The sequence below is a fragment of the Capricornis sumatraensis genome, chromosome 17 (assembly GCF_032405125.1).
Source record: "Capricornis sumatraensis isolate serow.1 chromosome 17, serow.2, whole genome shotgun sequence".
Taxonomy (NCBI): domain Eukaryota; kingdom Metazoa; phylum Chordata; class Mammalia; order Artiodactyla; family Bovidae; genus Capricornis; species Capricornis sumatraensis.
The window spans coordinates 76,183,353-76,197,003 of NC_091085.1; the positions used below are offsets into that span (position 1 = coordinate 76,183,353).

General features: G+C 56.0%; 1 protein-coding gene across 1 annotated transcript; it reads left to right on the forward strand.

Annotated features, from left to right (window-relative positions):
* The first annotated feature begins 299 nt into the window (after positions 1 to 299).
* Positions 300 to 6,191, forward strand: SLC35E4 (solute carrier family 35 member E4). The gene is made up of 2 exons (XM_068990311.1): positions 300 to 918; positions 5,758 to 6,191. Exons 1-2 carry the CDS (start codon positions 300 to 302, stop codon positions 6,189 to 6,191), a joined length of 1,053 nt encoding a protein of 350 aa, XP_068846412.1.
* Positions 6,192 to 13,651: the final 7,460 nt, after the last annotated feature.

Sequence of the window (13,651 nt, forward strand, 5' to 3'; positions counted from 1 at the left end):
GCGTGGGCACTCGGGCGGGAGGAGAGTGGAGACTTCGCCTGGCACGGGCAGAGGTGCCCGGCGCTTACTAGGCCAGGCTCGAGCACCAGAGAGCCTGGCATCCCAGCTGAAGCGACCTGGGCTCTGGTCTCCCCGCGCTGAGGACACCGCACAGCTCCTGGACCTCCGCTGCCGCAGGCTGGGCGCCAGAGGCTGTGCCCGCACCTGCCTGAGACGGGGCTGGTCCAAGGTAGGGCTCTCTGGTGGCCCAGAGCTGGTCACCGGGGAGCCGGCCTCTTGCCGCGGCCCCACTGGTACCCATGTGCCGTTGCCCGCCGGAGCACCATGACGGCAGGATGACCTCTGCCGAGGCAGTGGCGGTGGCTGGCGGCGCTCGGTGGGCCGGGTCCACCGAGTGGCCCCCTGACACCCCGCAGGCCCTTCGGCGCCCTGGCCGGGCCCGGGTGGCCGTGGCCGCGCTGGTGTGGTTGCTGGCGGGAGCCAGCATGTCGAGCCTCAACAAGTGGATTTTCACGGTGCACGGCTTCGGGCGGCCCCTGCTGCTGTCGGCGCTGCACATGCTGGCGGCCGCGGGGGCCTGCCACCGGGGGGCGCGGCGCCCCTTGCCCGGGCAGACCCGCCGCCAGGTGCTGCTGCTCAGCCTCACCTTCGGAGCCTCGATGGCTTGCGGCAACGTGGGCCTGAGCGCCGTGCCCCTGGACCTGGCGCAGCTGGCCACCACCACCACGCCGCTCATCACGCTGGCCCTGTCTGCGCTGCTGCTCGGCCGGCGCCACCACCCGCTGCAGTTTGCGGCCATGGGTCCGCTCTGCCTGGGGGCCGCTTGCAGCCTGGCGGGAGAGCTCCGGACGCCCCCAGCTGGCTGCGGTTTCCTGCTGGCCGCCACCTGCCTCCGTGGCCTCAAGTCCATTCAGCAGAGTGAGTAACCTAAGTCACTGGTTGAGGAGGTGGGAACCCAGGTGGGACTGTGGGAGTGCGGCCTGGGGAACCCTGTGAGGGGGTATGGCCGCTATCCCATTTAACTGATGACCAAACCGAGGCATGTGGCTTTGGAAGAGGCAGGAACTGAGGCTCAGAAAGGGTCAACTGCTCAGTGATTTCCAGGCCTCAAACTTAGGCTCTAGAGGCCCAGCTGGTTTTGTCCCCATTTGACACATAGAGGGGCTTGCCCTGGGCCATGTAAGCAGCCGAGGCAGAACCCAGTCAGACTGTAAAGAATCTGCCTCCAATACAAGAGACCCAGGTCCAATCCCTGGGTGGGGAAGATCCCCTGGAGAAGGGCATGGCAACCCACTCCAGTATTCTTGCTTGGAAAGTCCCATGGATGGAGGAGCCTGGCGGGCTACCGTCCATGGGGGTTCCAAAGAGTTGGGCCCAACTGAGTGGCTTTCACTTCACTCCGGCAGAGTCCATGCTGTCCTAGTGATGTGGCATAAGACTGTGGACCCAGAGGGAGGCTTGACAGTGGGAACTGGTGGGAGAGAAAGAGGGCAAGATGGTAAACCAGGATTTGGAAGTGGGGCGGAGGGTGGGGCTTGCTAAGTCTGGGAAGGGGTGGTGTCTTCTGGGAACTGCAGTGTAACAGGCCCTATACTAGGTGTTTACTTTGAGTTGTCATGGCAACCACTACTTTCATCCCCATTTTACAGATGATGGAACTGAGACCCAGAGAAATTCATGATTTGCCCAGAGTCACGCAGCTCCAAAGGACCAGAATCCTGGTCCATGTGACTCTGGACCTTAGCTCTGGTGGAAGGGGGTTGGGGGCTCTGGGCAAAGGGTAGGGTGGAGATTCCAAACCCAGACCCTGCGAAATCACTCTGCTGGAGGGAGGCGATCACTTTCCTGCCTGTCCTACTGAGGGTTCTTCGAGTCACAGTCCCCACCCTGTCTCTGCGCCTACTCAGGGTAGGGAGGCCTGCGTTCCAGCCACATGTGGGCTCATAATTCCCGAGTGACCTGGGGCGGATCTGGAGCTTGTCTGAGCCTCAGTCTGCCTGTCTGTTTGGTGGAGGAGGTCAGAGTTGACAGAGTCCCAGGACTTTCTTCTCTCCCTCCCTTGCGGCTCTGAGATCCTATGACCCAGGCCTGGAAGAGGGAAAAGGTTGTTCCAAGGGCACTGGGCTGGGGTTAGGGCAACCTGCAGCCAGGAAAGGTTGAAGTCAGAGCTCAGGCCTGCCCTGGAATCAGGACCCAGAGGCTCTGTCCCCATCTTCCTGGGCCCTGAGGCAGGGCCAAAGCCCAGTTCTATTTTTGCCTTAAGGTTACTTGAGAGCTGGGGCCTGAGCTCTGGGCATGAGTCAGTGGGAAACTTGACCTTGTGCCCCGCCCTGAGCAGGGCCAGAAGGCCGGGAAGGCCTCAACCTAATGCCCACACCACACCTGCTGAGGCCCAGCCTCCTCACCCGAGAAGAGCACCGGCCAGCAGGACAGGCTGTGGCCGGCCAGGCCTCGGGCACACGGACAAGGGCTGGCAGGTGCCTGGCATCAGGCACGTTAGCCTCCTCGGCTCTGCCAGCTCCCTCCTTGTCGCCTGCCTGCCCCTGAGGCAGGTTGGATGCTGGCTCCGGGCTCCCACAGGGCCCTCTGTGTCCCCGTCAGGACTCCATGTGCCTTGTATTGATATTATAGCCACTTGGTTACCTGTCTGCCTCCCACCAGGCAGGAGCTCCGAGAGGGCATGGTTTAGCTTTGGGGCAGCTCCATGTCCCCAGCACTTGACTTGGGGCCTGGCGCAGGCAAGGTACCACTTAAATGGTGAATTTGTTAATGGTCTGATGGAAGAATTGGTAGGCTGCTTAAGCTGCTTGGCTCAGGATGCTAAGGAGAGAGCTTAGGAGGCTAACAGAGATGGGAGCCCAGCACAGAGGTGGGTCAGAACAGACTGGAGGCCAGGGATGAGGTGGGTTTTGGACAAGAGGTTCCTACTCGCAGACTTTCCAAGAAAGTCACCAGGGCCAATTTAGACTAGAATGTGAGTGACTGACACCAGCTCCTTTCCTGATGGCACACTCCAAGGGAGCAGAGGATGAAAGTCCAGGTCGAGGAGTACCCAGCAGCTTGCCTCCTTCCTGGGCCAGTTGCTGGCCTGGGGGGGACCACACGTGGAGAGGAGTGATGCTGCCTCTCTCCTCACAGAAAGGCTGGGAGACGGGTGCCAGCGCACTGAGACTTGTCCTCAGCCACACCCACCTGCATCACCTGACCCCATTCCCATCCGCTGGGCTCTCAGGCTGGTGGGGAGACACCCTCAGAAGGAGCGATCACAAAGCAGGGAAGACGTGCTAGAGCCACGGTGGGCCCAGCTGTGACTGGGATGGCTGCTTCTCGGGGAGACCAGAGAAGGCTGCCTGGCGGAGGAGGCAGGCAGTGGTGGTGACAGCCGCGCCCTGACTATGGGTCCGTGCTGCGCCCCGCTCTTCACACGGCCAGAGCAGGAAAGGGCATTCTGGGAGCGGGTGTCAGCCAGCGGGGTTGCACGTAGGGGATCATGACAGCCACCATGGGCAGCAGTTGCCCCTGGGCACGGGTCCTGTGCTCAGCACCTCACACGCCCCCGTGAGGGCATGTTGTTACTCCGCCTGTGCTCCCGCGAGGGGACAGGCATAGAGAGAGGGTGACCTGTGTGATATCACACAGCTCGTGATGGAGCAGAGGTGGGATAAGCCCAAAGCCAACAAAACGGCGTCCAGAGGGTGTTAGTCTGCATGTGGCTGAAATGTGGCGTGTTCAGATGATGAAACGGAAATGCCTTTGGTGGAGAAGTTGAAATGCAGGGTTTGGGGTAAGCAGGCAGGGGAGGGGTCGCTGAGGAGGCCGGATGACAGGTCGGTGGGGTAACTGGCTCTTTTCCTGGGCTGGAGGGGACAGTGTGTGGGGGGAGGGGGAGGGCTGGCTGGATTATAGAACGTGGGGCATGGGGCCGAGCGGGGAGGTTAGAGCCTTCCTGCCTGGCCCTCAGAGAGTGAAATTCGCCAAAGGTGAAGTTCACCTGCAATCCTGACCACCTGCCAGTGATTGCACCTTGAACACGAAGGCCACAGGCAGCTCGTAACGGTGCTAAATTTGGAGCCGCCAAACAGGAGGCATTCCAGTTATCTGTTCATTTCTAGAAATGCTTGACAGAAGGACTGTTGCCTAGAGAACAAAGCCAAAACATCAAAATGAAATCGAGAGAGAAATAAGATTTCCTAAGCATAGCCTCTGAGTAAGCGCCTCTGTGGTTCTTTGGAAAGTGTGTGTCAGAAAACACATTGAGGCTGAGAGAGCCCTGGGAGGGGCTGGGGAGACCTTACTCATCTCTCTCCACGAAAACTTGGAGAAGGCACGAAACCGCCGTTGCCTCTTTGCAAGTACTGTCATTTCAGCTCAGCCATGTGAGATTTTATGACAGGCCCTGCTTCCTTTGTGAACCAACTGGGTGGTAATGTGTACACACACACAGGCAGACATGTGCAAGATGCTAGGATGCCCTCTTTCCTTGCAAAGCCCAAGGTTTCCTCTGTGTCCTGGATTTGTCTTGACAAGCTCCAGCGTCCATAGCGAAAGGTGCTAACTATCTGCGGTAAACCGTGAGTGACAGGGATTTGCCCTGGCGGTCCAGTGGTTAAGACTTCATCTTCCAGTCCACGGGGTGCAGGTTCGACCCCTTGTCGGGGAGCTAAGATCCCACGTGCCTCTTGGCCAAGAAATCAAAACATAAAACAGAAGCAGTATTGAAACAAATTCAATAAAGACTTTAAAAATGGTCCACATTAAAAAAAAAATCATAACAAAACAAAACACACCCACACTCACGTAGTGAGTGACAGCTGGGCCCAACAATGACCTCGTTGTTGTGTCTGTCATCCCAGTGGTCACAAGTGACTGAACATGTGACTCAGATGGTTTTGAATATTTTCAAACTCTCTCTCTTGTAACGTAAAGGCCCACATAGCTAGTGCGTGGCCGAGCTGGGAGTGTTGCAGGGAGCAGCATGGCAGCCACACTGTGGGGCTGGGAGTGCCAGAATGGCTGAAGCCAAGAAAGCACACCTGGGGCCGCTTGGTTCAGCCCCTTCAAAGCTGGTTATGAGTCCAGGATGTTTTTCTTCAGGGCCTGGGAAGCCCCTGGAGATTTTTTTTTTTTCACATTTATTGATCAGTGGGATATCACAGATTATTGTTTCAGCTTGTGGGAGGAGTCAGTGATAACAGGCTTATTTCTCCTGTTTTTTTACGGTTACTGACTGAAGCTTACCTGATAAGGGCTTTATGTACATTATTTTAATCTGCATATTTAAGGTTTTATTGGGGCTTCCCAGGTGGCGCTAGTGGTAAAGAACCCGACTGCCGATGCAGGGGACACGGGAGAGACTTGGGTTCGATCCCTGGGTCGGGAAGATCCCCTGGAGAAGGGCATGGCACCACACTCCAGTCTTCCTGCCTAGAGAATCCCAGGGACAGAAGAGCCTGGCAGGCTACAGTCCATGGGGTCGCAAACAGTTGGACATGACTGAAGCGACATAGCATGCACAAGGTTTTATTATCCCTGGACTATGCAGGTGAGGAAACCTAGGCCTCCAGAGGTTAAGGGCCAGGTCACAGCTGGCCAGGAGTGGACTGGGTCACCACCCAGGTGGTCTGACCTTCCCGTTACAGAGCGGGAGCCCCTCGTTCTGCCAGAGGGGCTGGGGCAGGCTCCCTGGAGGTCGGGGCAGGCTGGCCTCGCGGGGGGTCACCTGGCGCCCGGTGCTGACGGCTGTTGCCCTGGTTGCAGGTGCCCTGCTGCAGGAAGAGCGGCTGGACGCAGTGACCCTGCTTTACGCCACCTCGCTGCCCAGCTTCTGCCTGTTGGCCGGCGCCGCCCTGGTGCTGGAGGCCGGCGTGGCACCGCCGCCCGCCCCCACCGACTCCCGCCTCTGGGCCTGTGTCCTGCTCAGCTGCCTCCTGTCCGTGCTCTACAACCTGGCCAGCTTCTCCCTGCTGGCCCTCACCTCGGCCCTCACGGTCCACGTCCTGGGCAACCTCACTGTCGTGGGCAACCTTGTCTTGTCCCGGCTGCTGTTTGGCAGCCGCCTCAGCACCCTCAGCTACGTGGGCGTGGCACTCACCCTTTCTGGAATGTTCCTTTACCACAACTGCGAGTTCGTGGCCTCCTGGGCTACCCGCCGGGGCTTCCGGCAGAGGGACCAGCCTGGCAAGGGTCTCTGAGACCTGAGAGAGCACAGGGACCACCCGGGACTGCCCCGGCCTGAATCCAGCCTTGGCCCATGGCCACGGGAGAGTGGGCAGCCGCTGGGGCCGTCGGGGGAGACAGATCTTCCCAAAGGGTCGCTGTGGAGGCTGCAGTGGGATCTCCTAGAGCGCCCCGGCTCCTGTACCTGCCTGCCTCTCCTCATCACAGACCCCACTCACCACTGGATGGTGGGTCCAGGCACAGTCGCTGTGCTTGTCGGAGTACTTATGACGATTAGGGTCAAGTACTGCACTGAAAATTGCTGGCTAAGCTTGGAAAACTTCACCAACGTTCCAACAGTGATGGTGGTGACGGTGGTGATGATGGCGATGATTCTTGGCGGTCACACAATCCTTCCTCCAGGAAGTGGGGGAGGCAGCTAGGGGGCCCAGGGGGTCGTCTGTGCCAACTCCAGGCAGCTGCTGTGGCCTCAGCCCTGGGCCCCCCAACGTTGGGTCTTCCGTCCTCAAATAAACTATTTTTGCTTGTACACCTGTGTCATTTCTCAGGGTGGCGGCCAAGGAAACACAGGCACACCAGTCGCCCACCCAGAAACAAGTACCTGCTCCCGCCCTCACTGGGGCCTGGCCAGCCCCCACACTGGCCCAGACCGCTGCTCTGACCCCTCACGCCATCTTCCCACAGCCTCGAGGGGAATCTCTTAAAACGCATGGTTTCTGTGGCTCCACGCGGCTCATGGGACAAGGTCAGGCCTAGCCCCGCAGCCTCTCCCCTCTTCCCTCCATCGTCACTGTTCAGTCGCTAAGTCGTGTCCAACTCTTGGCGACCCCACGGACTGCAGCAAGCCAGGCTCCTCCCTCCTCCACTATCTCCCGGAGCTTGCTCAAACTCATGTCCATTGAGTCGATGATGCCATCCAACCATCTCATCCTCTGTCGACCCCATCTCCTCCTGCCCTCAATCTTTCCCAGCATCAGCGCCGCCTTCAATCCACACCTACTTCCATCAGGTACCCCGTGACACCCAGCCGCCCACTGGAGTTTCCGCACATGCTGGTCCCCGGTCTGTGGTCTTCCTACATCAGCTTCTCCCTTCTCATGGCTAAACCCTTGCCTGGGGGTGAAAACCCAAACTGAACAACTCTCCTCTAAAAGAAAAACCAGAAAAGAAGCCTGAGGAAGGAAAGGCCTGGGTGAGGGGCCGTGTCCAGGGCTGTGAGCACAGGGGGCAAGGAATGGGGTGGTCCCATGGCAGCAGGAGCATGGGGGTGGGGAGTGGAGCATCTGGGGAGCCGGCCTGACCCAGCTGCCTCACTTCCCATCCTTCCCTTGGCTGTAGGCATTTAACTCCAGCCACCCACCTGTCTCCACTGCAGGACCCCTGTTAAAAACCATAAGGTCCCTGCCTCGGTTAGAGACTCTGGGGACCTAATCCTGCTCTGCCCGCCTCACTGTGCCTGGGGCAGGTACCTCCGCTCTCAGCCTCGGTTTCCAGATCTGCAAAATGGGCTGGTGATCCCCAGGGAGAGGATTTCCATCGAGGACCTGGTGGGCAGGGCCAGGGGTGGAGGGGGGACAATGGGGCCAGTGGGCTTGGTCCCTAGTGTGAGCTAGTCACCCACTCTCTCTGAGGCTCTAGGCGCATCTGGAAAATGGGAGGATGGGGTCTGGATCTTGGCCAGGCCGGGGCTGGGGTCTAGGGTGCCTGGGACTCAGAGAAGATTATTAATTCCTTCATGCGGCCGGAATTCGTGGTCAGGGCTACACGGAGGGTCGGGCCCAGGCTGGGGTCGGGGCAACGAGGTCCTGGGGAGCCCCTGGCACAGGCAGGACTGGTGCAGAGTTGCCTGCCCTGGCCTCTGTGCAGGCGGGTCTAGAGGAGGGGAAGTGGGCCTCGGCTGAGTCACTGGACACCCACCCTCCGTGTGAGTCAGAGAAGCCACCAGCCCAGCCCTGTCCTGGTGTAGCCTGAATACCTCCGGGCTCCACCCTGAGGCTTGGCCAGATGGAACAGAGGATGGATGGTTTCTGGCGGGCAGGCCTCCCTGGTCCTCAGGACCCTTCCCCTTTTAAGGGGCCTCCTGCAGCTCCCTGGGCCCCGGGGAATGCTTGGCTTCAGAGTGAGCCTCCTGTCTGATCAAAGCCAGCCCCTGGTCAGGGTAGGGGGGGAGGGGGGAGTTGGAGCCGTGCTTGACCTGGGGACCACCCAGCATTGAGGTGTTTCCTTCAAAGTCAGAGGTACACCCCTCCTAATCACTCCCTGCTGGAGTGGGCACAGTGAACGCTGGCCTGGGAGTCAGAAAGCCTGGGGGTGTGTCCTGGTCCCCTTTCTCGCCGTCTGACCTGTTTGGTTTCCCCTGGCTTCACAGAGAACCTCACAGTGAGGGGCTCAGGAGGTGATTCCCATGGACAGCCCTCTAGGCTCTGCTTCTAACTTGTCCTGTTGCCTCCGGTGAGTCACTTGACCTCCCCAGCCTCCCTCTTTGTACCCAGCCTTGGCTGGGAAGCCTTCTTGGGATGACAGATGTCACCTTCCTTGGGGGCGGTTCCCTACCCCAGCCTTCCCCACCCCACGCCAGTCTGGGTTGACAGCCACAGTTGAAGGTCACCCCAGCTCCCTGCACCTCTCCAGGAAGGGCCGCCAGCACATTCCGCTCTCAGAACTGGTTTGTCTCCGAGACATTTGCTCACCACCATCTCCCCAGCACCAGCACATAACCTGCCGTGGATGGAGTAGGCGGGAGATAACACAAGTCAAAAGCAGGGGTCGGACCTGGGTTCGAACCCCAGCCCTGGCATGTCTGAGCTGTGTGACCCTGGGCAGGGGTTTTCCCCTCCTGTGCCTCTTGTGTGTTAAGTGGGGGGATGGCGGGGACAGAGCCTCACGAGCCTGTCTGGCTCTGGGAGGCTGCAGGGGCTAATATGGGGCAAGTACTTAGCAATAGTGGCTGAGACTGGATGAAAAATGAACCAGTTGATCTAAGAAAGAAATGAGAGATTTTATTTGCACTGAGTTTGAAGACTGTAACCCGGGAAGAGCATCTCAGACAGCTCTGAGAATTGTTCTGCCCGTTAGGAGTAGGGTAACAGTTATGTAAGTATTTTTGAGACGGAGGGGTGTACATCAAATGACAGTTTACGTAATCTGGGTCTAAGCGTCGCCGTGGTGGATCATGTGACCCCCTTCCAAGTTTCAAGAAGGAGCATTATCTTTTGAGGCATTGTCTCGATGCTGGGAGAAATGTTGCTCTTTGTGGTTGAGCAGGTGTTCCTGCTGGTGGGGTGTTCTGGCCGATGGGAACATGCAGATGCAGAATGCAGTGTGGGCAGAGGGGAGGTCGAAAAGGCAGAGAAGAGTTTACTGTGTTGAGCTTTTTCCTATCTTAACATAAGGCGTGAATTTTATTTCACAAACTTACTAGGTCCTTGAGCCATGTGAGCAGACGGGCTCACCCCAGGCGCCTCCCAATTCCTCTCCCAAGGCTTCCCGTGCTGTGCGCTCCCATCTCACAGGCTTCCCCTGCTCACCCAGGGCCCCAGGGCATGCCCTCAGCCCGCCTCCCACCCCCTTGCCCTGCCTTGGAGGAAGCTGGCTCTGTGCTGGGCATTCTGCCATTGTAGATTCAGAACAAAGCGGCTGCCTTGTCTCAGCCCCAGCTGCCAGGGGGCCCCTGCCCAGCCTCCCCAGGGGGGCCTTGGATTCTCATTCCAGGGGGCCAGGGCAAACGAGGACTCTTGCTCCCGAATCAGCTCAGGGATGCCAGGAACCGACCATCATCACACTGTTCCTGCTCAGTGGTAAATACTTCCAGGAAATGACACAGAATACCACGGTGTGCCATGGGAGGTTCCGATCGGGCAAGGACCACGATGGAACAATAAACACTTCTGGTAATGGCCTCCCGGGATCTCAGCTTCCATCTGTGCCCTCCTGACCGCAGTGGCCACCATGCACCTCCTGCCTCCTCTGAACACCACCAGGCAGCTCTTGTTGCCTGGGCGGGGCACTTCTCTTTACACGCTGAAACTTTCTTTGGCGGAAGGACCCTTGCCCATGCTTTTATGCTGTAGCCCAGCATCAAATCAGCTGAAGCGAGCTTGCCAGTAGATGAACCAGCAACCCTTTGCACCTCTGCCAAGTCTCCCAGGTGGTCCAGTTCAGCCCTTATACATACAGAAAATGGAAGCCCCCAGAGGTGGCCACAGTACGTCCAGCTGCTGTAACGAAATGCCGTGGACAGGCGGCTTGAGAACAACAGAAATGTGTTGCTCCCAGTTCTGGAGGCTGCAAGTCTGAGACCAGGGTCTCAGCATGGTCGGGTGAGGGCCTGCTTCTGGGTCACAAGCTTCATTTATAAAGGTAATGATCCCATTCATGAGGGCTCCACTCCCATGACCTCACTGCCTAATTACCCCCAAAGGCCCCACCTCCCATCGTCAACATGTGAATTTCAGGAAGACACATTCAGGTTATAGCAACCATCTTGCACAGAGATGGAAGAGCAGGGTGCGGTCTTCAGCTCCTAACTCTTGGGGTTCTGCCACTCCTTGCTCCCCAGTCTGCTGTGAACCACGGAGCCAGGGTGTGAGGTTATAGGGGTGCGTGGGATCTGCCCAATGCACATGAGGTGTCTGCTGGGTGTTCCCCAACTCCGTCAGCAAAAATTTTCTTCTTCAGGGAAAAGGCATTACTGCTATTTTGCCAAAGGAAGTCTAGAAAGATTTGTGGGCTTGGACCCTCTCGGGACCTCTCAACCCCAACGTCTCCCACTTAGGATGTGAAATCCTTCCTGCCATATCCCATCCTGAATATTAAAAGAGTAACTTTTAAAAAGAGGTTCCAAAATTGTATCTTCTCAATGATGAACAAAAATTATATAGAAAGAAGGAAATACACCATAACACCAAAGTGCTGACTTGAGGATCGTATTATAGATACACTGTATTTATTTTCCTTTTTCCACAAATAGGCTTTTATTGTTAAAAACACATTTCTGAGGGTTCCAGTTCTAAGACTGAGTAAGTATAGTCTGTCCTTCCCCTAATGCAACTAACAACCCAGGATGGAATGCAGGAAGCAGCTCTGAGGACTCTCAAAAAGAAGTAGCAGGTAGACTTGGAGAGGAAACCAGAATCTGGGATATAAGAGTCTGATGACGAGCCGCCTGTCTTGCCTTTTGCCCTGGTATCTGCTGGCCTGGTCTCCGAGGCAGCGTGAATCCTGGGGCTGTGCAGTGGACGTGGAAAGAAAGGCCTCCAAGAGCAGCCTTGTCTTCCTGCTCTGAGGAGTGGGGAGGGAGGACTCTTCAGGACAGAAACCCCCTTTCTCGTCCTTTTTTTTCCCCTTATATAGTCCTGTCCCCGGGCAAGCCTCACGTGAAGTGGAAACCTGGCGGTGGAAGCTCCGGGGACTCCTTCTGACCCGAAGGGCTGTGGTTCGAAGGTATGTGTGGTGGGGGGAGGTCCCTTGCTTTTTTTCCTCTCTTCATCCTGTCACCTGGTCCCGGAGCAGAGACTCAGGGTCACAGGACGCACGCGGCAGGGCAGGGAGACTGAAAGCCCCAGTTTCTAGCTGGAGGACCAGGGGAAGGGCGGCCTTGCCAACTGGAGAGCCTGGAGAAATCACGGAGAGGGGAGGCTTGAGAAGAGGATCCCACAGGTTCATGTGTGTGGATCTGACCCCAAACGGCATCCCAGTGACTTCGACACTAGCGGGCAGACCACTCAGATTTCAGGCTGGCCCCTGGGTGGCACTAGCTTAGGACAGATTTGACCTAACATTGCAAAAGTTCAGAAAACCAACCATCGAACTCTGGCACTGTTTAAAAAAAAAAAAAAGAATCAGATGAGTAAGTTTTTAAAACCTTGTTGGCTTTGTTCAGTGATTCATGAATTTAGAAGCATTCATCTGGCAAACAGAAGGGGTCCGGAGGCCCCTTCTGAGGGACTTTTAGGGGCAGGAAGGAGCAGGCACGAGGAAGCTCTTCCAGGCAGAAAATGGCTTTGTTTATTGCAAGTAAACTTTCCTTAGGGGATGGCCAGAGTCTATCAGGCTGATTATCTAACTTGTGCTGATCAGGTGATTCCTGATTGACTGGTTTAATATTCCATTTCTGGAAGAACTGAAACTGTAGCTGAGTCTCGGTTTGGGGACATGGGTTTTAGCATTAAGTGACTCCACTTAACGCTGTTCTCTTGTTTTTAATGGCCCACGCGAGACAGACTGGAACTAATCCTAAATGGATCAACTACCTCCTAAAACAAAGACTCAACATTTTCCATAGGGTTTAACCAAGACCTATTCAAAATGCCCAGGACACAATCCAAAGCTACTCTCCATACAAAGAACCAGGAGAGTGTAAACACTGAGATGACCCCAGTGTTGGACTTATCAGAAAAGGACCTTAGAAATAAAAAGACAGGAAGTCTCAGCAGAGAAATAGGAGATACAGAAAATCACCAATTAAAAAATTTTCAACTAAGACAATACATCAATCAAAAATTGAAAATATACTGGATGGTCCCAGTAGCAGAACAACAGAAGAAAATCTGTGAACTTGAAGACAGGTCAGTAGAAAATTCGCTACAATCAGCAGGATATCCACCTCCGCCAAATGCCCGGTTGCCTGGAAAATGTGAACGTTACTTTACATGATAGAGGAGATTCGGCAGATGTAATTGAGGTTACGGGCTTTAAAATCCAGACTGTCTGGGTTATTGAGCGGGCCTAGTCTAATCACGTGAATCCTTAAAGGCAGAGATTTCTGTCTGACTGGATTCGGAGATGCGGCAGGAGGAAAAATCAGAGGTGTTCAAAGCCTGAGGGGGGATTCAACAATCCTACTGTTGGAGGAGGCTGCGTGGAAAGGAATGCAGGCAGCTTCTAGGAGCACAGAGCAGCCCCCAGCTGATAGGAAGGAAATGGGGTCGCTTTCAACTTCAAGGAACTGAATTCGGGCAACAGTCTCAATAAGCTTGGAAGAAGAATCTTTCCCCAGAGCCCCCAGTTAAAAACAAAACACACAAGGTTTCAGCCTGACAAAACACCTTGATTTTGGCCTTGTGAACCCAAAGCAGAAGACTCGAGCTTCCTCAGTGGCTCAGGGTAAAGAATCTACCTGTAGGGCAAGAGGCGCAGATTCAGTCCCCGGGTCAGGAAGGTCTCCTGGAGGAGCAAAGGGCAACCCACTCTAGTATTGAGAAGGTTAACAGGCAGGAAGGCCAGGGGTCTCCAAATGGAGGAAATAGGCTGCAAGTGTCAGACATTTCTCTCTCAAACGCAGGAGGAAACAAACTCATGTTACATTTTTCCCCTTCTCTATACAAATTTAACAGGGTTTCTCTTAAAATTCTGTGTTGCCATTATAAGATTATGGCTCCATCAGAACTTAACTTTTCTCAAACCTTGAGCTAACCAACGCATTTTTCTTATGGAAATGTTTGTCGTAAGCTATGTTAATGTGCTATGCATTTAC